The 25,898-nt window shown below is 49.0% G+C and overlaps 1 protein-coding gene across 1 annotated transcript in view; it reads right to left on the bottom strand.

Moving 5' to 3' along the window:
• PRRC2B (proline rich coiled-coil 2B) overlaps positions 1–25,898 on the bottom strand; it is a 138,680-nt gene that overhangs the window by 31,303 nt on the left and 81,479 nt on the right. Inside the window, exons 12-21 of the mRNA XM_060250715.1 lie at positions 23,355–23,664; positions 21,171–21,355; positions 20,365–20,566; positions 16,558–16,777; positions 13,802–15,919; positions 10,837–11,024; positions 8,725–8,870; positions 6,955–7,096; positions 5,022–5,107; positions 1,914–2,105 (exon numbers count right to left, since the gene is read on the bottom strand). Coding sequence (XP_060106698.1) covers positions 1,914–2,105; positions 5,022–5,107; positions 6,955–7,096; positions 8,725–8,870; positions 10,837–11,024; positions 13,802–15,919; positions 16,558–16,777; positions 20,365–20,566; positions 21,171–21,355; positions 23,355–23,664 — 3,789 coding nt within the window. The remainder of the gene's footprint in view (positions 1–1,913; positions 2,106–5,021; positions 5,108–6,954; positions 7,097–8,724; positions 8,871–10,836; positions 11,025–13,801; positions 15,920–16,557; positions 16,778–20,364; positions 20,567–21,170; positions 21,356–23,354; positions 23,665–25,898) is intronic.

The raw sequence follows: 25,898 nt of genomic DNA, 5'->3' as shown, positions 1-25,898 counted from the left end.
CTGAAGCACTACCTCTTTCGTCCGCCCGGGGTCCGGGAGGGCAGAAGGGGCAGGACGGCAGTGACCTTCGCCTACCCCTCATTTAAAGATCCCCCATGGGGGGGAGAAGGGACAGGGCATGGGGGCAGCAAAAAAACCAGCACCACCCCCCTCCACCGGTCCATGGAAAAATTGTCATCCATGAATTCGGTCCCTGGTGCCAAAAAGGTTGGGAGCCGCTGTTCTAGACAGTTTGGAAAGGCCCAGTAAAAGAGAACTTGATTGAAGGTTGTGTCCTCTTTTCTTGTTTGAACATGGTATCCTTGCTGGCTCCCATTTGGACTGGGAAGCCCTGAGGGGGCTGAGACCCAGGCAGACTCCTTGATTCAGCTCCCCCCCCCCACCAACAACACATTTAAAAATCTGATAGAGGACTGACTACTTGAGGTTTCAGAAGATGTTCAATGATGTTGCCGGGGACGAAGGGTGGGAGGAGGGCAGGAGACCCCAAGAGCCTCACCAGCAGTGTTCCCTCTAAGCTGAGTTAGTGTGAGCCAGCTCAGAACTGTTTAGCCTCCAGCTCACACGTTTTTGTCTCAGCTCAGGAGAAAGGGCCCCAGAGCAAGCAAATTTGTGCAGTCGCTCACAACTTTAATGCCAGTAGCTCACCAAGTAGAATTTCTGCTCACAAGACTCCACAGCTTGCAGGGAACGTTGCTCACCAGACCTTCTTCCCTTTCTTTCTTGCCCTCCCGACTTTGTGCTGCTTATTGAGCAAAGGGCACTGGTGGAAAGGGTTCCATCCATATCCCTGGCACACCCTCGACGTCACTGGGAATGCAGCGGGGGGTGGCGGGGTGGGCAAAGGCCTGAGCTCTTTGGGCTCTTTTCAGACTTCTCTGACCCAAGCTCCAAAATGGATTTCAATTAACCCTCCTAAATCTAGCAACCAAATCCAGACTTGCCCCAACGCTGGCTACAGATCCACTCCTGAGCCCAATTCAAGGTGTTGGTTTTGACCTTTCAAGTGCTATGTGGCTTGGGAATGGGGTATCTGAAAGACCATCTTCTCCGATAAATTCCTGTCTGGGAATTAAGAGAGAGGCTGTCCCAATTGTCCCATTAATCAAAGAAGCTCATTTGAAGAAGATTATGATATTGGATTTATACCACACCCTTCACTCTGAATCTCAGAGTGGCCTACAATCTCCTTTATCTTCCTCCCCCACAACAGACACCCTGTGAGGTGGGTGGGGTTGCGAGAGCTCTCCCAGAAGCTGCCCTTTCAAGGACGGCTCTGCGAGAGCTATGGCTAACCCAGCCATTCCATGTAGAACAGAGGTGGCCAACTGTAGCTCTCCAGATGTTTTTTGCCTACAACTCCCATCAGCCCCAGCCAGTATGGTCAATGGCTGGGACTGATAGGAGTTGTAGGCAAAAAAATCTGGAGAGCTACCATTGGCCACCCCTGATGTAGAGGGATGGGGAATCAAATCCAATTCTCCCCGATAAGAGTCCACGCACTTCACCACTGCACCAAACTGGCTCTCTTTGGTGGGGACACAACACAGGGTCTTTTCAGTGGCAGCCCCGCAATTTTGAAACAACCTCCCAGGGGACGTGCGCCTGTCCCTTCACTTTCAATCTTTAGGAGGCATGTGAAGATGGTTTTATTTAGGACCTCATCTGGTTAAATTGAATGGTAGTCCTGAGTTGTGATTTTAAATTGTGGGGTTCCCCTTCCCGCCGTTTTTAATATATTTTACTTTGAGTTTTATCTGTGTTGTAAGCTACCTTGAACTCCACGAGGAAGAAAGGTGGCTGGTAAATGTTTCAAATAACCAATGAATTAATTTATTAATCATTAATCATTTAATAATTAATTAATTAATGACCCAAGGTTTCTGGTGCCTGTGACTACAGACCTGGGTTACCTTTTTCTCCGACTGCTTTGGAACTTGTTCTTTCTGGCAGTCAGGCTTGGAGTCCACCAGACCAGTTCCGCCCATCTCTTCGGGTTTGAGAGTGCCGTACGGAGAGCTGCGCTGGGAGGAAGTGGCGGAGGACTCCCGCGACTCCGCGCTCAAGTCAATTCCACTATCCCCCTGGCTGCCTTTAAATCCCTGCTATGCAAAGCACGAGAAGCGTTAGGTTCAAGCCATGGCATTGGCTCCACCACAAGCACAGGAGAACGTACCCGTTGCTACCCCCCTCGACTACCCAAAGCGAGGGACACGGAGCTGCTGCCAAAAAGGGAACGGCCCCTCCCTGAGATATCCCCTTTCTCCATAACGGACTATGTTTCCCATGTCAACCCACAACGTGTAGTGGGACTGGAGAAACCCATGGCATGATAACATCTAGATGCAACCTGACTTGTACTATGCACTATGGAGGAGACGGACAGGGACAACTCATGGCTGCCATTTTCAATGGCAGCTGTCTGTTCATTCAGCAAACTACTGCCCAATGAGAAACCTCCGTCCAGTTGTGCACTGTTCCTACCAACAGCTGTAGCTTTAGAAAGGCAAGTGGTCTTTATCAGCACAAGCCAAGCTTCAGACCGCTTTTGACTGGCCTCTAGCAAGGAAACCCTCTCACAGCCTTCTGATGCATGACCTTTCCCGTCCTCCAACACCAAAACCAGAATGCCAACCCGCGAAACAACTGGTCCTTTTCTTTTTGCTGGAGGGGATGGGGTGTTTACAGAGAGTCCCACCTGCTCAGCAGGAACTGAGGTCGGTACGTTACTTAAGAAGTGTTTTAAGCTCAGAAAACTTCTGCATATCCTAGAGCAGGGGTGGCCAAGCTGCGGCATGTGGCTCTTTCACACATATTGTGTGGCTCTTGAAGCCCCCACAACCCCACTGGAGAAGGCATTTGTCTCTTTAAATCGCTTTTCCAAACCAAGCCAGCTGGCAGCTTGGAGAATGTGACTAAAGCTGCTTTCTCTACACCTCTCTCCCCATCCCCCTCCTATTTGCTTCCCTCCCTCCTTCCCTTGTCTTGTGGCTCTCAAACATCTGACGCTTATGTCTTCTGGCTCTCAAACATCTGGCGTTTATTCTATGTGGCTCTTATGTTAAGCAAGTTTGGCCACTCCTGTCCTAGACCAAGAGTCAGACTGGAGGGCAAGGGCAAACGGAGCAGGTCAGAGTCTGATTGCGGCCCCTGGGGTTCAGCATCTCATGCCCTTGGCTGGCAATAGCAAAGTCAACATACAGTGCTCCACGGGTCTGTAAGAGAGCAGCGGCTCTCAATCTAGAGCTGAAATAAATTCAGCCCCAGCCTTTCTCCGCAAATTTCTCTGTTGGGAAGTCTGGATGTCCCCAATTGACTAGCTGTTCTGTAAAACATTCAGATGTCTCCTAAACTGTCCCCGAAGCATTTATACCCAATGAGACTGGAGTTTAAAAATCTTGTTTTGGTTTTTCAGCAACTGTGAATTCTACTTGACATTTGGTAGCTGAAACGCAACAGTGTTTAGCATATGGCGGATGACAGGCAATGGCGTTGTGTCTGGGGGACCCTTAGGAAATTTCATACTGGATGCCTTCCAAAGAATAAAAAAATACAAATGTTTTTTATTGTAAAATGGTGCCGAATCTCTATTAGCAACGAATCTGTAATATTCTGAACCTCTTGCAAGCGAGTGCAAAAATCAGTTCCTGACATTGAAACGGAAAGAGAGACAGAAGCTACAAAGTGGAACACTAAAAGAAACGGCGTCACACGAGTTGTGTGTTAGCCTGAGAAGCCAAACTCATTTCACTAATGACCCAAACCAGATTTGATGTCTCGACTCCCAGAGGTGAGCCGCAAAATTCACCCAACTCCTCCTTATAACTTCTGCTCCCCATCTGAATTCAACCAAACGAAAAGGGATGTCTCTTGCAATAACGACCAGTTCGGGAGGCAGTCTGAAGATGATGCAGCACAATCCTGACTCATTTCTGATTCCAGATGTTTTGGGCTACTGGGGTCATGAGAGGCCACCTGGAGCACTTTGGGGCAATTTCCCAACAAGCACAAACCCAGCCTTCCTTTCGGCTACCTCCTCTTGCGGGGGGGGGGGGGCACACAGGGACATCCCTCCACGAGAGCAGCTGGTATGCACACTGCGCACCAAGGCTTCTAAAAAAGACAGCCCCATCCTAAAGCAACTGCTGTAGGAAACCTGTGTGGCGAGGTGCTGTTCCCAGAACATTTTTCTCCCCACCAGCCACAGACTGAGGGTTGAAGCTGCTAAAACTCACAGGCAATTCTTCCCCAACCTGCTTCCTGAGAAGGGGCTTCAGATCTATTCAGTGATCGGGGTAACCTTTTAAACGGTCCTGCCACAATCAAGAAGGGAACTGCTTTTCTGGACAACACACAAAGAGAACCGAAAGCAAGCACTGTCATTTCCCAGCTCCCTATCTTTGGACAAATTGATGAATTAAATTGATTGTCATATGGCAGTGGCTGTAGTATAGCAGGAGATCCAAAGATCGTCTGGCAGCCTAGTTCTTTTTGTGGCAAACTGGGTTTATTTTTTTGAGCTGAGAGAACTGTGACTGACCCAAAGTCATCCAGCTGACTTCAAGTGGAGGAGTGAAGAATCGAAGCTGGTTCTCCCAATTACAGCCGGCCACTCTTAAGCACTACGATGCAAAACTGACTCTCTTCAGAACCCTGAGACACCTCTCACGGACCCTGTGAACACTGCAGAGGAAGGCGGGGGGGATGTTTTGAGACCCACAATCTGTTGCCACAGACTTCTACCTTGGCCGGCTGCATCTCACCATCTTCCCTTATGAACTCAGAGCACCCTCTAAAACAAAACCAATGCTTCCCCGTAGCTGTCAGCTGCTGGTGAAGTTCAGGCACGCAGAGCCAACTGTCTACCACCGCTGAGCTTGCCACTGGGGAAACATCTGTAAGCCCCAAGTTCCACAAGCACAGCATGAAAACTGAAAGGAAAAGCTGGTATTTCAGAGATCAGCTTGTCTATTCTGCATGAATGTCTATGCACAGAGAGACAGAGACGCTGTGCCGCTTACCTCAGTGGAGCCAGACTCATTGCTAGTAAAGGCATTGCCAGGTTTACTCCAGGAATCGGTGCCTGGTGACTGTACGGAGAGAGCTCCTGGAAGAGTGCAGAGTTTTGGGTTTTTTAAATATAAGTTTTATTAAAACATCAAAAATATAACAATGATAACCACTACAAGGAAAACAGTATGAGTACCAAGATATAAAAGAGTATAAGTAAATATAAAGTAAGTATAATCCTGTGTAGAAAACTAAACCCTAAAAAGTACACATAATCTACTGTAACCAAAAGAAAATGAACTTTGGGATAGAGGGATGAGAGAGAGCATAACTCCATCCACAAACATATTCAGCCGCCTTATTAAACATTATTTACAAAATTTGTATCCTGCTTTTCTGCCTTTTTACAAGGGCCACCAAAGCAGTTAACAATTTAAAGCATAATATCACGTTTATAACTATTTTTTAAAAATCACATTTTAAAATTTTGATTTGAGGGGCTGAACTCAGCAACAAACCAGTTTGTGAATTCAGACAACAGACTGGGGTACAGTTCAGGGAAGTCACATAAATCCCAATGCGAAATCCTGGTCTTTTTTTTGTACATCAGAATGTTAATGCAATTCACTCTATATCATTGTAATCAATATTTGTGCTAACAGGTGGTGATATGCATAAGGTGAAACTATTATCTATCATGGTTACTTCTCAGGTATTTTCATTCTATGCTCCACTTAGACTCTCTGCGCATCAAGAATCTTATACTCTTATGTGTCAAGAATACTTGACGTTATGGAGTGTCTATGTACCCCTGTTAAGACAGTGATATTTGAATTTATATATGTGTGTTCCTTTAATTGTTGATAAGTTGCAGTAGAGAAAGGGGAGTGAAAGAGGGGAATGAGTGAGGTGATGGAGGTGTGGGTGGAGCTAAGAAGTATGTGTGGGGGAGGGAGGGGAGAGAGGGGGGAGAGAGAAGTTGGTCAGCAGTGAACTCTCAGCAGAGTCACAGCAATTAACTGTCAATCATGGTCAGTCAGCAGTCTGCAGAGTCTGAGAAGCAGTCTTCTGACTAGAATCCCATACTAGTGCTGTGAAAGGCATTAAGATTCTATAGAAAAAAAGGAGAAATACTTAGAGGGCATATTAGTGGCTACAGAGAGCCAAAACCCAGAGAGTTATAAGAGAGAGACAGAAGCTGTCAGAAAGTTGAGTTAGGAAAAGAGGATTTGAGAGTGAGGAGTGTGTGAAGTGAAAGAGTGACACCTCAGTCAGAAGTTATTATTCACTGAAGAATTAAGCTATAAACATCTTGAAACCAATATGCTTATTGTATATTTTATTTTGTTTTATATTGACCTGGAGCCCTATAATTTTAAATTTAAATAAATTTAATCAATCAATATACTAAATATAATAAATAAATGCATTTAAATAAATTTTAAATTTAAAATGTATGAGTCACATGCTCAGGGTCACATAGTCTAACGAAGAAGCCTTAGAGCTTGGACACAATTCAGTGGGGAATGTTAAACACAGTGTTTGGAATTAAATTCCTGGTGGCAGCATTACATATATTAAGAGGGAAGTCATGATACTTACACAGCAAAAATCCAGTTGCAAAGTGTGTTATTTAGTGTGTGTGAACACACCCTATGTGTAAACCTGGACCACAGGAAATTTGGCCCCCAATTCCCACACTGGATTCAATCATATAGTGTTGGAAAGCCCGAGTGCACCCCACCCACCCATGATAGCCACTAAAATTAATGCAAAATTACTTGCTTCAGTTTCCAGGAGCTGCAAGGGCTAGAAACTTAACTCCTTTTTTTTTAAAGTTAAAAAAACAAGAAGAGAAAGCTATGAAATGCTGACACCTCCACCCAGCATCAAATTCTGTGCCAGAAGAAGACTGGCTATAGATTCCAGACAAGTCCAGCTTACCTGGGCTGTTGGTTTCCCAGATTTCTGTGCCCAGGCTGTTTCCAGACACTGAAACATCTCCTTGTTCGAGGCACATGCTGTTCTGTTTCTTGGCAAAGCGAGGGGGCATCCGGGACTGAAGGACACGGCCTTTGGCCGGAGCCTGGGGAAGAAAAACACAGGTCTCTGGGAATCCGACAGATGGCAAAGGTTTTCAACAGCATTTCGAGGAACCATAGTTTTACCAGGCATGCTGGAAGGCCACTGAAAGAGGATGCTTGGCAAAATGGGTACAGGGCTCACTTCGTACAGAGCACACAAGAGGCAAGAGGGTGAGTTTGGGCCAGGAACACACACTGCCTAGCCAACCTCACAGGGTTGTTATGAAGATTAAAATGAAGGAGGAAAGAACAACATTTAAGTTATGCTCAGCTCCTTGAAGGAATAACTTGGAGGAATATGGCAGAAGAAGAAGAAGATTGATGATGATGATATTGGATTTATATCCCACCTTATACCCTGAATCTCAGAGCTGTCACAATCTCCTTTACCTCCCCCCTCCCCCCACAACAGACACCCTGTGAGGTAGATGGGGCTGAGAGAGCTCTCCCAGAAGCTGCCCTTTCAAGGACAACTCCTGTGAGAGCTATGGCTGACCCAAGGCCATTCCAGCAGCTGCGAGTGGACGAGCGGGGGATCAAACCCGGTTCTCCCAGACAAGAGTCCGCACACTTAACCACTACACCAAACTGGCTCACCAAAAGGCAGACCAAGTCAAGCCCTCCCCACCCATCTTAAGGACTGAGTTCTACTACCTAAGCAGCCACTCTCCATTTTCAAAGGCATTTCGGGGGGGGGGGGTGTTAATCCAACAAACTATTTATAGTCCGTGTCCTTTGGGGTCATCCAGTGAAGCTGATGTGCAGTAGATACACGATGGATAAAAGAAAAATACTTCTTTAAGCCCTGACCTGGAAAGCCCAGGCAAACCCAATCTTGTAAGATCCTGGAAGCTAAACGGGACTCAACCCTGTTAAGTACTTGGATCTCCTTGGAATACCAGGGCCAGGATGCAGAGGTAGGCAACAACACCACCTCTCTGACCATCCAAAACCCTGTAGGGGCCACCAGAAGTCTATCATGACTTTCAGGCATGAACGCACACCTATGTGCATACACACAAAATACCCCCCAAAAATAAAATACTTCTTAACACAACTAGTGATTGAAATATGGAATTTGCTGCTGGAGAATGGAGGGAGGGCCACAGGAATAGATAGATTTAAAAGGGGACCAGGAAGATTCAGGGACAACAGGGTCCATCAATAGCTCAGAGCCATGGTGACTAAAGGGAACCGCCATGCCGAGAGGCAGTCATCCTCTGAATCCCAGTGCCAGGAGGCAACGTCAGGGTGAGGCCTTGGCCTCAATGCCCTGTTGTTGGGCCTCCAGAGAAACTGGCTGGCCATCGTGTAAGCAGGATACTTGACAAAATGAACCACCAGTCTGATTCGGCAGGTCTCTTCTTATGTTCAGAGATGTTTACAGGTCAAAAAATTCCTCTGAGCCCACGGGATAGAACCAGGCATAAATATAACGCATACAAAGAAAAGGGGAAAAGGGTGTGTGTGAGAGGAAACTGTCCAGACACGCTTGTCTCCATTCTTCATCTTCTTGAAAACCACCTGATCACAGCCCCAGTGTTCTCTGAAACTCAGCTTGAAAACTGTCCAGTTCGTCTGGGAAAGCTGCCTGGGCACCCCGAAAACCTTTCGGACTCCTGCTCCTCACCTGGGCAGCCTGCTCCTTCTTCCTCCGCTCCTCCTCCAGCAGGCGCCGCTGTTTCTTTGTCAGGACCTCGATGAAGCCTTCCCCACCAATGGGGCTCACTTCGCTCTCCTCTGAAGGGCCCGACACGCGGCTGTCTAGGATACCGTCTGGATATAAATGAAAGGATACTTCAGTTTCGATGACTGCAGATTTATACCCTGCCCTTCTCTCTGAATCAGAGGCTCAGAGTGGCTCACAATCTCCTACATCTTCTCCCCCCACAGCAGACCCCCTGTGAGGTGGGTGGGGCTGAGAGGACTCTCAAAGCAGCTGCCCTTTCAAGGACGACTCCTGTGAGAGCTATGGCTGACCCAAGGCCATTCCAGCAGGTGCAAGTGGAGGAGTGGGGAATCAAACCCGGTTCTCTCAAATAAGAGTCCGCACACTTAACCACTACACCAAACTGGCTCTCCAGGAACATACCAGGACATATTTTCAAGGCAAGAAGAAGAGAGAAGAGATTGGATTTATATCCCGCCCTCCACTCCAAAGAGTCTCAGAGCGGCTCACAATCTCCTTTTACCTTCCTCTCCCACAACAGGCACCCTGTGAGGTGGGTGGGGTTGGAGAGGGCTCTCACAGCAGCTTCCCTTTCAAGGACAACCTCTCCCAGAGCTATGGCTGCCCCAAGGCCATTCCAGCAGGTGCAAGTGGAGGAGTGGGGAATCAAACCCGGTTCTCTCAGATAAGAGTCCTCACACTTAACCACTACACCAAACTGGCTCTCCAGGAACATACCAGGACATATTTTCAAGGCAAGAAGAAAAAGAGAGAAGAGATTGGATTTATATCCCGCCCTCCACTCCAAAGAGTCTCAGAGTGGCTCACAATCTCCTTTTACCTTCCTCTCCCACAACAGACACCCTGTGGGGTGGGTGGGGCTGGAGAGGGCTCTCACAGCAGCTGCCCTTTCAAGGACTCCTGTGAGAGCTGTGGCTGACCCAAGGCCATTCCAGCAGGTGCAAGTGGAGGAGTGGGGAATCAAACCCGATTCTCCCAGATAAGAGTCCGCACACTTAACCACTACACCAAACTGGCTCTCCTCATCTTCCTCACTTTCTCTGGCTTCCAGCTCTTGGGTTTTACCATATGCAAGCAAAAACCCTTCCCGAGAAAGATAAAGAATATAAAATAAAAAGATGCAAACATATCTCCCCCCCCACACATACACACTGGCTATGAAAAATATCCAGGTTTTGCACGGTAAGTTTTCATCAGACTACCAGGACAACCAGGATGACTGAACCCACAGAGGTTGAAACTAGAGATGGGCATGAACTGAATTATGAACATAATTTGTCATAAAAAAAAGTCCGGTCTGTGGTTCAAGAGCCTCAATTCGTGGTGGGAAGGTGGGAGGGGCTGGGGGAAATTGAGACAGAGCGCTGAAGTGGCTTACATGTATTTCAGCCTAACACGTGATCCCTCTCTCACACACACCAGCTTCTAAGCACGGCTTTGCAAGCGGGTGCCGTGCAGGAATGGGAATGTTCCCTTTAAAGGGGTTTTGGAAGATCCTCCCCTGACCCCCTCCATTCTGCTGGCGTCGAGGAGCCACGGCCAGCAGAAACGAGGGAGGGAAGATTCATGAACCTCACAAACCCGAACCGGTTCGTGAAACGTGGGAGGCCCATCCCAGTTTGTAGGACCTCACAAACCAGGACGAACCTCCATTTCCCAAGTTGTGCCCATCCCTAGTTGAAACCTTAGTGGACCCTGCAGCTCCTGGGTCCTCCAGCTCTCAGAGGGGACTACAGGAAATGCAGCTAGCCAGATCTGTCAAGCCAGAAGTCTGGAAAGCCCACAAGCAAAGCTGCTATCAGAGACTGAGGCTACTGAGGAACCCATCGAGGAGATCCCCCCCCCCCCCGCATCATCATCAAAATCCCCACAGTTGCCCCTAGATCCCCAGGAGCAGAGAAAGTGGAAATCCAGGGCAGAAGTTTAGCTCAGATGGTGGAATACCTGACTGGCTGCTCAAGGCCTCTCCTCTGGGGAGGAGCATTTCTAATTTTTTGCTGAACTAATTCTTCGTCCCAGGACCAATCCAAGGAGACCCCTCAGAAGACTTACTTCCGTAGTTCAGCTCAAACTGAGAGATCGCCTCTCCCTTCTCGCCAGCTTGCTGCGAGGCAGGTTTCTGTTCTCGCTCCTGCTTTTTGCCCAGCCCTTCGGCGCTGTTCAAGTTAGCGTGGGAGCCGTAGACCAAGTGGCCGCTGCTGTTGCTGCCGGGGTCCAGGCCTCCGTTTTCTTCCGGGGATCTAGAGAGGACATAACCCATGAGCAAATGACACTGCCTTATACCGAATCAGTCCTACTATACCACGCTGGCTTGGGGGGGGGGGGGGGTGAGGCATTCACAATAACCTGTGGGAGTTCTCTTGCTCCCTATTCTCCAGCTTCAAGTCCTCATCCTCTCTTGGCTCCCAGCCGCCAACCTCCTATTAGAAAAGGCTGCCAACATGTCTGGGAGGGTCAGGTGGGAGCATCTTCCCCAACAGCCATTGCTCACAACACAAGACATTGTTTTACAGGTGAAACCAGCTGCCAAGCACGAACACACTTCTTCCTTCCAAAATGTAACTGAGCGCTGAACGTTGGCCCTCTGCTCACAGATACTTTTCAACCAGTTTTGAGTTCAGAAGCACCTCAGAGACCAACAAGATTTTGAGGGTATAAGCTTTGAGAGTCCAAGCTCTCTTAATCAGATCTGACAAAAGGAACTTTGAAAGCATATGCCCCGAAAATCTTGTTGGACTCAACGGCGCTTGAATCTGGTTGTTCTGCTTTGCAAACCAAGATGAAAGAAAGAAGAAAAAGTTAGACTTACACCTCGCCTTTCACTTGGGAGTCTCAGAGTGGCTTATAAACACCTTTCCTTCCTCTCCCCACAACAGACACTCTGTGAGGAAGGTGGGGCTGAGAGAGCTCTGAGAGAACTGCCCTTGAGAGAACAGCTCTGAGAGAACTGTGACTGGCTCAAGGTCACCAGCTGCAAGCGGAGGAGCGGGGAAACTAAATCTGGTTAAAACCCATATCAGAGTCCTTCGCTTTTAACCACTACAAACTGGCTCTCAGTTACATAGATCAAGCTGGACAACCAAGTTTGTCTGTCTGCAGCAGCAGAAAACAGCAAGTTCAGTGGTACCTTAAAGACTAACAAAAGTTGTGGCAGGGTAGGGGATTTTGTGAGTCACTGCTCACTTCTTCAGATGACTCATGAAAGCTCCTACCCTGCCATAAATTTTGTGACTCTTGCTTTTCTCTGAAACTGTCATGGTCTTAGGCCTAGTGCAGCCTAGAGGGCAGGGAGGAGGTTTCCTAGGAGTTGCTAGTGGGCCTATATTTCACTTCTGTCCCTCTGACGGGGTGAGAGCAGTTTTGGAGGGAAAACTGGCCCAAAGGAGTGGGACCTAGGAGGAAAGCATAACAAGGCCAAGCTACAGACAGGGGTGTTCTCTCTGGGAATGCTGAGCTGGAGGCAGGTTGCAGCCGGAGAGGGATGCCTCATCCAAGGAGCGTGAGTCTACTGGAATCAGAGGAAGGGAACATTTAGGTAGCTGCATCAGGGTTTCTTATTTCTTTGTGCAAACCCTTACTGTTTTACTAAGAGAGCCAGTTTGGTGTAGTGGTTAGGCGTGCAGACTCTTATCTGGGAGAACCGGGTTTCATTCTCCACACCTCCACTTGCATTGCTGGAATGGCCTTGGGTTAGCCATAGCTCTCGCAGGAGTTGTCCTTGAAAGGGCAGCTGCTGTGAGAGCCCTCTCAGCCCCACCTACCTCACAGGGTGTCTGTTGTGGGGGGAGAAGATACAGGAGATTGTGAGCCGCTCTGAGTCTCTGATTCAGAGAGAAGGGCGGGGTATAAATCTGCAGTCTTCTTCTATATTCAGTATTGCACTAAACAGTTTTTACAAGCCACTTATTGTTTTGAGCACTTCTAACAAACCTGTTGTTATGTTAAACTGCCTAGGTGCTTATGTCTCTTCGGTCACAGTTAAAAGGTACTTGATAACAGCGGAAGCTGGTTTAGGTAGCCGGCTCCGGTTGACTCAGCCTTCCATCCTTCTGAGATCGGTAAAATGAGTACCCAGCTTGCTGGGGGGAAAGGGTAGATGACTGGGGAAGGCAATGGCAAACCACCCCGTAAAAAGTCTGCCGTGAAAACGTTGTGAAAGCAACATCACCCCAGCATCGGAAACGACTGGTGCTTGCACAGGGGACTACCTTGACCTTTTTAATAGGGAAGAAACAGGGGTTGGGTGGATGGCTCTGGGCCCTCCCAGACAGACTCTTGAGTTGTCACAGCCAGTAGAGGCCCCTTCCTGGTCCACTGCTGTGTGACAAAAACTAAGGGACTTTTTTTGATTACAACTTCTACAAGCAAGCGACTTCTATAATGGACACAACATGCTTTTAAGTTGGTCCAGGGAATCAGCCTTCGGGTTTAAACTACCCATAATTTGTTAAGGCTCCCTCTGCCACCCCAGCTGAGGTGAGGGAAGGATATCTAAATTTTGCAGGTACTTTCCACCTCTCTCCACGACACAGATTTTTTTTAATTGCGGCGTATAATCCCTGTGAGCTAGGAAGATGGGACACCATGACCAGAAGGGGGAGGGGGGCACGACTGATGTGATGTGTAGACAGGGTAAAAGGAAGGGCCTCCAGCTGGAGACCATTCTGCCCTTTTTTGAGTGGACTGGAGCCGCCATGTTCCTTGACACAACCCCATCGGTTTTGAGAAAAATTCTCCCAAAACTCTGACCAACCTGGGTGTTTCCCCCCCACCCTAGAAAAGCGCACATGACAGGAAGTTTATTTCTCATGTTTCAGAGCAACAAATAATGAAAAACGATCAAACTCTGAAGAGAGCTTATATTCCCCAAAGGGCAACAGAATCTCTAAAGCTCAGCAAAAGGGTGCGGGGACATTCCTTTTACATATCTGTCTAATGCAAGACCTTCTGTTACGCAGAGGCAATGTCCTCCTTTAACAAATTACAGACGTTTATTTAAAAGTTGTGGAGGTGATACCTTTTGCTTTTTATCTGCGCTCCATTGGACTGACTTTCGTAGCGGGAAGAGGTCCCGTTTGTTCTTCCGCCTTTGTCACTGTATCCTGCCGGATCGACCTTCCTGCTTTGCCGGTCCACGAGGGGCCTCTGGCTCGAAAAGCTCCTCTTGGCCTGCTCCCTCTTCTCCCCCAAGCCGCCACTGACAAGGCCACCGTCCAGCTGGGCGTCGCTCTCTGAGACGCCCTCACGTCTCTCCCGCCTCTCACTGAAATCACTGCTTTCGGAGGCTGTTTCCCACTCCTCGTTGGCGTGGTCGGACGAGTTCTGATAGGGCAGTTCAGGAGATCTCCTCACGGAAGTGCCGTTCCGGTCTGTCACGTTCAGCTTTGTTCTCCCAGGCCACTGGCAGGCTAAGAGGTTGGTTCCACCATCTTCGGGGTTCCACTGCCCAACAGACTCACGCTCCTGCCTCAAACGCCTGAACCTGGGAGGTTTGTCTTGGCGCGGGGGACGCCGTCGACGGAAAGGGCGGTTCTCAGTGTTTTCGGGGTCACCCCCGTAATCCTCCTGGAAGTAGTGCCTCTTGTCAATGGGATCCTCCTCGAAGGCCCGCCTGCTAAAGGAGTCCGAGTGCTTATAAGAGTCTTGGCCGTAGTCCCTGTCAGACTGGCGCCTGACCCCAAAGGTGTCCAGAGGTGTGCCATGACTGTACTCCTGCCATGTGCTTCCCCCACTCCTCCCTTGCCACTGCAGCGGCTCCTTGGAAACAAAGCCTCTTCGCCCATACCCAGAATTGCTAAGCCTAGGTGGCAGTGAACGGCCGAATGCTCGCGGGGCCCTCGTCTTTGCATCCAGGCCAGCATGGTCGTCTGAATAGATCTTATTGGACCGCCAGGAGTCCTGGAAATCTCCTTTCTTGAGGTCGCTCTCCTCCCTTTCCGCGAGCGAGCCTTCGTTGGTGTTCTCCGAACCCCGCTGACGTCGTCGTTTGGGGAGCTCCTCGTACTCCGAACCTTCGCTGTGGGTCTCGCTGGCGATCCGACGCCTGGGCTTCCCTCGTGGAAACTCCTCCGGCTGGTTAAACTCCCTCAAGGCCCGCCCTCTGCTGCTTCTTTGTGTGTTGCTGACCGCGGTGTTGTTATTGTTGTAGGCTCCTCTGCTGCTACCGGTAGTGGTGGTGCTGCTGCCTCCACCCCCACAGCCCACAGTGGTGCCCCGCCCTCTGAACGTGAACTCTCGGAAACCTCGGCCACGGCCACGACCCCTCCCGCCAAAAGCTTGTTCCTCGTCAATAAAGATCCAGTTGTTCCTTTTGGTGGGGGGCAGGTCACTGGACTCCCGTGCTTGATGTCTGCCTTCCCAAGCTTTTCCATTTTTCTCCTCCTCCTCCTCCTCCTCCAGCTGCTGTTCCTCCTCCTCCTCTTCCTCTTCTTGAGGTTTGTCCGCTTCTCGGACAGCAGCCCGAGATGAGCTCTTGTCGTCCAGCAAACGGCAGCGAGCAGACTGGAGCAAAGCTTCTGAATTGTCGTTGTCCACCTCAGTTGTCTTTTGAGGCGGGGCCTTTTCCTTAGCTGGTCGGGAGGCTTCTTCCACCTCCACCTTAACCTTCTCCAGCTCTTTCTCCTTTTCCTCAACTTTGAGGGCTTTCAGCACCGGCTTCTTTATTGGCCCAGATCTACGAGCCCTACCTATTTGCTCCTGCTGCTGGTTGCTGCCGTTCCGGTTCTCGGGAGCCCATCCTGCCTCAGCAGAGGCCTGTTTGGTGGTGGCTCCTTCTTTCCGCCATGCCTCGTCACTAAACGACTGCTCATCCCGGGACGCCTCCTCCTCTGCAGAAGCCGTCCCATCTGTGGGTTTGGGATAATGGCTGACATCCCAGCCGTTGTACTCTGCTTTCTTATCAGTAGGGGCCAGGCTGGCCTCAAAGGGGGAATTCCTCGGGTTCATGTGGCGGGAGTCAGGCATACATGCATCTGATGTGCTCTCCTGGCTCTGGAAGAGGCGATCCTGGCTCATCCGCTGGGAGGAGGCAATGCAACTGTCAAAGTTTGCTTGGGCCTTCTCTTCAAAGGCATTTAAGTAGTCGTCCCCGGACTCCTCAAAGAGATCTTGCTGGGCCGAATAAGTGCTGTCATTCCTAAAAAAAAAATGATCCAAACAAGCAGTCAAGAAAGAGGCTGTTGGAGACTCACGGCCATGCAGGTTCTTCTTTCTCTACCTAAATTCTGGATTTGCACTCGCAGCTGCACCAAATGAATATGGATTTTTTTAAATATCCAATTGTTGCTTTAAATATGCCCTAGGCCAATTGGGGGTGTCTCAGCTCCTCATATAAAACAAGAATATCTGAAGCTATTCTGCACAACCGATGAATTAAACGTAGGTAAGTGAGAAAGGTTCGTATCTAAATGCACTGCAATTTTTTTTTTTAATTTACCCTTTGGAAATTGCATTACTTAACATTTTACTAACATGATTCGGGAGCGTCCTTGTCCCCAAAAATCATTTTTAAGAATACAAAAGCATTTTGGTCAAATGATTTCTAGAACAGCTTCACCTCAACCATGCAGATGTTCACCCTACCCTTTCATACGCACAACTGTCCCCTGGAGTCCCCACATTAGCTGCTTTGAAGCTGGCTTTTTTAAACCTGCAGAAAAGGTGTTTCAGCCCTCGCAAGCCATCTTTCTATGTCCCAGGCTCTCCACCCTCCCAACAATAAACACTTCTCCAGCAGGAGCACCCAACTGCCCACCCTGGTAAAATTGCCCTCACCTGGCACGCAGTCCCTCCCCGGATATGCCCTCTGTCTGCTTGGGGCGCGAAATGGGGCTGCCCTTGCTCTGCGAAGGAGCGAAGCAGTCCTGACCCCACACTGGGGCACACTCCCCAGGAAGAGTTTTCCTCTCCTGTTGGACTGAGGACTGGCAGCTCTGCTCTTCTTGACAGGAAGTCCCGTTGACGGAGTCCTGTTGGATGACGGGCTTCATAATCCCTGCAGAGAGAGTGTGAAGAAGGCATAAGCAACTCCTGGATGCAAAACACAGGCCTGCTGAAAAAGCAATTGCTAACCAGGGGCGCATGTGAGCTGCTGGGTGGGGGAATGTGGCTCAAGGCTGGCATTTTGCAGGCAGAGGGCCCAATGTTCATTGTATCTCCTTAAAACACTTATTAGCTGCCTTTTTTCCTTATGGACTCAAGGTGACTTGCAACACAGATAAGATTCACAACAAAACACATTACAAATTGAAAGCCCTAAATTTCAACTGCCAACACAGGAATTGCTGACAAACTTAACCACTTGCGATCCTGTGTAAAACCTTCTTCAGCTGCCTCCTAAAGATCAAAAGCGAGGGGGTTAAGTGCCCCTCCCTGGGGAGGTTGTTCCATAACCATGGGGCTGCCACTGAAAAGGCCCTCTGTCGTCCACTCACCAAACAAGCTTCTTTGATTGACAGGGCAGTCAGGAGGGCCTCTAATTGTGAGCTTTATTCCCAGGCAGAAACATCTGGGAGAACATGGTGTTTCAGATACCCGGTCTCAAGCCATGTAGGGCTTTAAATCCCTGGCATCTCTAGAAAAAACATCCATGCTAACCAATGCTGGGAAAGACATTCCCATCGTCTCAGACTCTAGAGAGCTGCTGCCTGTCAGAGGAGTCAATAACGAGCTGGACTCGACAACCACCTGACTGTATTAAGGCACGTGCAGTTTTTAAAAAAGATCTTCAGCTACTCCGATGCACCCCGCTGCTCTACAATTCCAGAGGCGTTCCCAAGTCAAGCACTCTTTACAGACATGCAGTGCAGCCAATTACACCTGTGAGACGTATGCTTGCGGTCATTACAAACACGCAGTGACCAGCCCCCAAGCACTGCTTTTCAAAGGTTCTTGAAATGCTTTTTGAAGGAGCAGAATCCAGAACTGAGGACCACACAGACATCTCCATGATGGATCCGAGGGGGATCAATACCCTGGGGGCATGGATATTTAAAAAGGAGTGGAGGAAATTTAAAGGATATATGGAGAAAGAGTGGAAAGTAAGAAGACATTGGACAATTTTTTAGTAGTAAGAACATATATATTGAATTTTGATCAGTTAGTAGTATCTTTAGTATTGAATTTGAATTTATAACCTCGGGGAAGTCAACATTGGAGGGAGGGGGGATTGAAATGTCATATGGGTTAATACTGAAATAATTAAGAAACAATCAAGTTTTGTAACCATATGCTATCAATAAATTGTTAAAACACAATACCCTGGGGGCACGGAGCTTCTCTCCTTCCCCCATGCTGGAAAATGGCAAAATTGGGGCACGGAGCTTCTCTCCTTCCCCCATGCTGGAAAATGGTAAAATTGGGGCACGGAGCTTCTCTCCTTCCCCCCATGCTGGAAAATGGCAAAATTGGGGCACGGAGCTTCTCTCCTTCCCCCATGCTGAAAAATGGCAAAATCGGGGCACGGAGCTTCTCTCCTTCCCCCCATGCTGGAAAATGGCAAAATCGGGGCACGGAGCTTCTCTCCTTCCCCCATGCTGAAAAATGGCAAAATTGGGGCACGGAGCTTCTCTCCTTCCCCCCATGCTGGAAAATGGCAAAATTGGGGCACGGAGCTTCTCTCCTTCCCCCATGCTGAAAAATGGCAAAATCGGGGCACGGAGCTTCTCTCCTTCCCCCATGCTGGAAAATGGCAAAATCGGGGCACGGAGCTTCTCTCCTTCCCCCCATGCTGGAAAATGGCAAAATCGGGGCACGGAGCTTCTCTCCTTCCCCCATGCTGGAAAATGGCAAAATCGGGGCACGGAGCTTCTCTCCTTCCCCCATGCTGGAAAATGGCAAAATCGGGGCACGGAGCTTCTCTCCTTCTCCCATGCTGGAAAATGGCAAAATCGGGGCACGGAGCTTCTCTCCTTCCCCCATGCTGGAAAATGGCAAAATCGGGGCACGGAGCTTCTCTCCTTCCCCCATGCTGAAAAATGGCAAAATCGGGGCACGGAGCTTCTCTCCTTCCCCCATGCTGAAAAATGGCAAAATTGGGGCACGGAGCTTCTCTCCTTCCCCCATGCTGGAAAATGGCAAAATCGGGGCACAGAGCTTCTCTCCTTCCCCCATGCTGGAAAATGGTAAAATCGGGGCACGGAGCTTCTCTCCTTCCCCCATGCTGAAAAATGGCAAAATCGGGGCACGGAGCTTCTCTCCTTCCCCCATGCTGGAAAATGGTAAAATTGGGGCACGGAGCTTCTCTCCTTCCCCCATGCTGAAAAATGGCAAAATCGGGGCACGGAGCTTCTCTCCTTCCCCCATGCTGGAAAATGGTAAAATCGGGGCACGGAGCTTCTCTCCTTCCCCCATGCTGAAAAATGGCAAAATCAGGGCACGGAGCTTCTCTCCTTCCCCCATGCTGGAAAATGGCAAAATCGGGGCACGGAGCTTCTCTCCTTCCCCCATGCTGGAAAATGGCAAAATTTCTGAAGAATGGGGAACTATTACACATCCTAATACACATTATTAGTTCTGGGAAAGAAAACACTGCAGCAGTTGGAGTGCAGAATTGCAAAAGCACTTTCATTTTTTCATTGCTAGTGGGGATGCCCTAAGAGTGAAAAAAAATTGGAGGAAAATAAAAGATTTTTAGAAAACATCACTGGGTTTACTATCCCACTGCATCCCAAAATTATTCTATTAAATCTATGGGAAGATAGTGAAATAACTAAAATGAGGAAAGGTGTAGTATCAATTACGCTAGTTGCAGCTAAAGCAGTTTTTGCATACCAATGGAAAGCTAATTATTACCCCCCCCTTTAAATCGATGGATAAAACAATTGTGGGAATATTTTATCACATCAGACCAAATATTAACAGCTTCTGGGGTATCAATCTACTTTTTAGAAAGATGATTGCCCTTTTTGGACTTGACTGAGAGAGACAAAATGACAAAGCAGCTGATACCAGAAAAATCTAGTGGTATACAGCACTGTATTATTTTTTTTAATTTAGTCATATCACTGTTACAGTTCATTGTTTAGTTACATCTAAGTTTATCCTGATTGTGTAATTATTCATCCTGAGTTATTTGTATCGATGATACTATGATTTATGGGGTTTTTTTGTGTTTTATTTTGTTGCATATGAAAATTTAAGAAAATAAAGCAAAAAAAGTCTATTAAAACTATATTCTGGTATTGTTGTACTATGCTATGGTCTGTAAAACTTATAAAAGAAGGAAGTTTTAAGAAAAAGGTGCAAAAACAAGCGGGCACCTCAAGGCGGGCCCAAGAACTGCAGCAGGAGGGGTGGGAGAGATCAGCTTCTGCTGTGGGTGGCAGAGGGCAAGCAGAGCAGGAGGCTGGGCCCAAGTCATGCGTTGCCCTCGCTAAGTGGCACTTGGTGCAGCATCCAATGCAAGTGACAGCAAGCACTGAAGGGAAGTGCACGGAAGAGCCTGCCATATGCCCGCAGGTTCAGAAAGGCTGGGAATCTCTGGTCTAGGTAGGAGCAGCCCAACAAAACTAGTCTGCATCAGCAGAAAGAGCTAAGGAGACCTGGAAAGTTGAGGGAGGGGGGGGAGAGCCAAACCCTTACCTGATGGATGGAGGGCAGAAGGGTAGAAATCCACTGGGGGGCGCCCCTGACCCATGCGAGGGTCCATGTAAGAAGGCATCATCATCCAGCGGGGATCGAAGCCCAGCATTTGCGGGTGGGGCGGGTAGAAAGTCCGCTGAGGGTGGGAGGATGGAGGATAGACCTGGGGCTGCTGCCAACTCTGCATCTTGTACAACTGGTCCTAGAGTGAGAGAGAGGTACAAGCTGGTACTTGTGAGCATGGAGCACATAGACAACTGTGCAAGGAGAGCCTCTGAACTGTAAACCACCCTGGGAACCCACATGGTTGAAACACAAGACAATGAACAAATGAGGAAGAAGATATTGGATTTATACCCCGCTCTTCTCTCTGAATCTCAGCGTGGCTTACAATTTCCTTTACCTTCCTCCCCCACAAAAGACACCCTGTGAGTGTAGGTGGGGCTGAGAGAGCTCTCACAGAAGCTGCCCTTTCAAGTACAGCTCTGCGAGAGCTACAGCTGACCCAAGGCCATTCCAGCAGCTGCAAGTAAAGCAGTGGGGGATCAAACCCGGTTCTCCCAGATAAGAGTCCGCGCGCTTAACCACTGCACCAAACTGGCACATAAAGACAGCCAGCCTCACAATCCACTACAAGTATTCTCCTGCACAAGCAGAAGCAGACAAAGCAGGAGGAGGCAGAAGAGGAGACTGGATTTATACCCCACCCTTCACTCAAGAGTCTCAGGGCTCCAAAGGAATGACGACCAGAAGGCAAACTCTGGCGTCACCCACTGTAGCTTTGGCATTATATTGGAACCTCATACCTGTTGTTGCTGCTGCCGCTGGAACCGTGGCGGGAGCAATTTGGAGTATTTGCTGAATTCTTGGCCAGGAGATGCCGCCTCTCGGAGCTCTTCCTCGCTGCTGCTCCGATGAGCCGCTGATGCCACAGGGGTCTCTTCTTCCACATAACCAGACGTGGCTTCCTGGCTGTGAAAGTCAGGATTGGCTAGAGAAAGAGAGAGGAGAAAACAGACCTAAGCCGGGACTGAACACATACACATGAAGCTGCCTTATACTGAACCAGACATTTGGTCCATCACGGTCAGTCCTGTCTACTCAGACTGGCAGCCGCTCTCCAGAGCCGTCTTTCACGCCACTTACTGCCCGATCCTTTTCATTGGAGATGCCGGGGATTGAACCTGCAGCCTTCTGCATGTCACGCTGGAACTCTTAACACTGAGCCACGACGTCTACCGCTCCTCAATGGGGTCATGCAAGCTGCCAGGGTGGCTTAGAAAATGGTCCTCTTCTCTGCCCCACTGTCATAGGAACGCCTCCCCAAAACCTGCAAGGACTTCAGGGAACCTTCCTTTCTGGGAAACTGATCGTTTGATGTCTTTGAGGAAATTCTGCACTGGCATCAACAGAATTCTGCTGATAACAAATGCAGCAGCATAAAACGCCACAAGGAGAACCTGGGTAAGAACAAGGACTCACGCAGAGATTCAAGCAGGTCAGTTTCCTCTGTGGACAATCTGGGTTCATGGGAACCTTTGGCCGGGGCGGCAGCATTTTACTCACTGATCAACTGATCGGCCGGGGGGGCGGGGAGAAGGGACCGCATCAGCCTGGGGTGCCATGAGCCCTAGGGCCAGCCCTTTCAACACAATCACGCTAGAAGAAGAAGAAGATATTGGATTTATATCCCGCCCTCCACTCCGAAGAGTCTCAGTGCGGCTCACAATCTCCTTTACCTTCCTCCTCCACAACAGACACCCTGTGAGGTGGGTGGGGCTGGAGAGGGCTCTCACAGCAGCTGCCCTTTCAAGGACAACCTCTGCCAGAGCTATGGCTGACCCAAGGCCATTCCAGCAGCTGCAAGTGGAGGAGTGGGGAATCAAACCCGGTTCTCCCAGATAAGAGTCCGCATACTTAACCACTACACCAAACTGGCTAGAAGGAGACTTCCTTTAAAAACAAAAGCTGGGAACAAAAGTCCCCATAAGACCAGCATAGCGAAAGGTTAGGGAATTATTGTTTGGCACCAGTGGAAGAAGGAAACACACATGTGCCATATAAATCGCTGACCACCATTTGCATTATTATGCATCTCTCTTTGCCTTGATGCCAAGGTTAGAAAATACAGCTCCTACAAAGCCACGAACCCTGTGAAGCCCTCTTTAGTTCTGTCCCTCCTTCCAGTGGGTCCTCTGGCTCTTGTGCTCTCTATCCCTGCTCTAGATGTCCGGGTGACCTCTGTGGTGGCGGTGAAGAGCTTGCGAGGCTGCCTGTTTCCCCCTTCTACCCTGCTTCACACATGGCGGAAATAATCGCCTACCTCAGTGCTCAGAGGCTGATGGAGGTCCTGATGCTACACACACTTACCTGAGTTAGTAAGCCTGCATTAAGTTCCTCCTTGACCTTCAGGAGCTGCATGATATGTGTGAAAGAGCTGCACATGGCTCCTGAGCTACAATTTGGCCACCCCTATGCTAGGAGTTCTCTGGCAGCATGCAATCCAATTCCACCTATTCTATGTTTTCCACTCCCCTTCCTTCCAAAAAACCCAGGGCAGTATTTTATTAACCGCCAGGCCTCGGATTCAGTGGGAGCTCACAGGAGCACAGCTCCTGAACCTTTCTGAGAGTTCCACCTCCTTGTCCATTGAATAGTATGTGCAGCTGCATAACAATCCCTGGATGAGCTCCACCGCCTATTTTTTCTACAAAATGACTGCTGATTACCGCAATGCGCCTGTGAGGTAGGTCCAGCTCAGTGAATGTGGCCACCCCAAGATCACCCCTTTTAGTTTCAGGGCAGACTGGGCATTTGAACCCAGGTTCCCCCAGTCTTGGTCTAGTGTTCTAACCACTGGCCATGCTGCCTCAATGAAGCATGGCAATTACTGGTCTAAAGGGTTGGTCTGAAGAGATTTCTCAGCTGCTTTCTACAGTGACATTCCTCCGGGCCAAAAAAACTGTTGAGATTGAGGAATGGAGCCCTACCTCTTCGGACCGCGTGGCTGTTGTCAGGAGCGGTGTTCTTCTCCACCCCAGAGGGTCTGGGCTCTTCAGTCTCAATGTGCTTGGGGCCTTCTCCTTTCTGGGCCAACCTGCACTTCTGGTCCAGCTCTTTCAGTTTGGCAGCACAGGCCGCCAGGCGCTCCTCCCGGGCTCGGCGCTCCTCCTCCTCGCGCCGTCTCCTGGCCCGCTCCACGGCCTCCGACATCTCGGAGTGAATAAATTTCTGCCTCAAGGGGAGCTTCTCTTCCTTGTCCTCGGAAGACTGCTGCTTCAGGCACCCCAATGGGGGCTTCTGGCGAAAGAGGTGAAACCAGATGAAGGGGAGGAAGGAAGGGCAAAGAGCGGCTTTTGGAGAGTACAATCTCAAAACATCTGCTCGGAAGAGAAAGAGTGGTACAACTTCATTTGTTTTCAAACTTGGGGAACTCACTGGCTCAGGAAATTACCCTGGCAGCTATTACAGAGTGGTACAGAAAAGGGACGGGACAAAATTCATGGAGAACGAGTCCACCAACGGCTACTAGCCATGATAGCAAAAACTCCAGAGCCTCTAAATTTTATTGTGCTCTTTCTTTTCCAAACCCTCCCCCACCCGGTACTTGCTTCTGTGCTCCATGTTCAAACCCCCAGGTGAGAATTCTGCTGAACTCTTTAAGATTTGACAAACTTTCTAATATTTCCCCCCACAAAAAAATGGGAAAATAAGCAAAACATACAGAGCAGACAGATGGAAATCTTCATCCTGCCACTGTGGCCACATAGGAGAAAGTAATTTTAAAAGTATGCAATGTCCCCTCTAAGCTGCAGAGTCTTTGTGAGCTCCTGGCATTAAAGTGGTGAGTTCCTGCATAAATTATTATGCTCTGGGGTCATCCTTCCTGAGCTAAGACAAAAATCTGCGAGCTGGAGGCTTAAAAACTGTGAGTTAGCTCACACTAACTTAGCTTAGAGGGAACACTGGATGGGAGTAAGGTTTTATGATGACCATTATAATTCAAGAAGCGAGAGTCCTGAAAGATGGCGCAGTGGTACTGAGTGATTAGCTGAAGGCTCTCGGCTAACACTGATTGTAAGCCTGAGAGGGGGTTCATATAGTTGAACACCCCTAAAAGAGTGTTGGGAAGACACCCGAGGACCTGCCTACCTGAGGGACCGTCTTTCCCCATACGAGCCCCAGAGAGCACTGAGGTCAGCAGGGAAGAACAAGCTGACTATCCCTGGGCCAAAAGAGGCCAAACTGCAGAACACCCGCGCACGGGCCTTCTCCATCGCAGCTCCATGCCTATGGAACCAGCTCCCGGAAGAGATGCGGGCCCTGCGGAGTCTTGACCAATTCCGCAGGGCCTGCAAGACCATCCTTTTTAGGTCGGCTTTTACAGACTGCTGATTTATGATCACTAAACAAATGGATCCGTCAAAATGACTTTGCCCAGGGAGCCTCGCTATCATGTAAACTGACAGAAATAGCGCCAGGAACATCACTGTTACTGTCAAATTATGTCAAATGTGAATTTTAGAATTGTTTTTGGATAATGTTGATTTTAAAGTCTTGTATATTTATTGTATTGTATATTTTATGGATGTTGTTAGCCGCCCTGAGCCTGCTCAGGCGGGGAGGGCGGGATATAAATAAAATTTTATTATTATTATTATACTTCTTAGCACAGAGAGTTTGCGGAGATACCGATGGGTAGATGGAGGTCCCTCTACCAGGCTCTGCAATTTCTCTTGCCAAGGCTTACATATGCCATTGGCGAGTTAACTGCGTCCCCAGCACCCTGGAGGACTGGAGAGCAAAGGACTGGAAACACCTCTTAACTTAAGCACCTCTTAAACTTTCTTTTTGGAAAAACTACTGGCAGAGCTTGCTATGAAATAATAATTCAAGAAGAACTTTACAGTAGATGGTGAACTGATATAATTTAGTACACCTCCCAGCGATGTCAGAGATGCGTGGCATATGCAAATGAGTTGCACTAATGAGCTCCAGCACCTCTTTTTCTACGAAATGACCCCCGAGCTCACCTCTGAATTCCAGTTACTGGTGGGCAGTAATGAGGAGACGCTTTGTCCTCTATGGCCACTCTGGGAGGCGGAGGTGAACCCACCCCGGTTTGATCCAGCAGAGGAGTTCTCAACTCCCCCACCTAAGGCGAGTTCACAGAGCTGGGCAGCATATTCCTCTCTACCACACTCAAGCGCATGCCTGTACATGATATTCCAGACAGAGCCCCCAACCTAGGTCCTCTGACAGGTGTTCAAGCGCTGCTGCTCTCATTTCTTCTTTGGTAACAAACTTCTCTCAAGGCTGAGGAGTGGGGACAATAAGCCATAAAAGGAGCAATGAGGCGAGATAAACGAAAACCAAGCAGAAGTGGAGAAATGTGTCCAAAGACTCTACTGTCCCCCTCCAGCTTCATCTTCCTGACCTGAGAGAGAAGCGCCAGAACTCTCAGTATTTGAAGCCTAGCTTCTTCCAGGATCCTGGCTCTTCTCTTGCTTGACCAGAAAAAGTGGGGCTTCTCC

The sequence above is a fragment of the Heteronotia binoei genome, chromosome 12, assembly GCF_032191835.1.
Source record: "Heteronotia binoei isolate CCM8104 ecotype False Entrance Well chromosome 12, APGP_CSIRO_Hbin_v1, whole genome shotgun sequence".
NCBI classification, from domain to species: Eukaryota; Metazoa; Chordata; class Lepidosauria; order Squamata; family Gekkonidae; genus Heteronotia; species Heteronotia binoei.
Note: the sequence above shows the minus strand (reverse complement) of the source record. Positions and strands in the feature narration are given on the sequence as shown.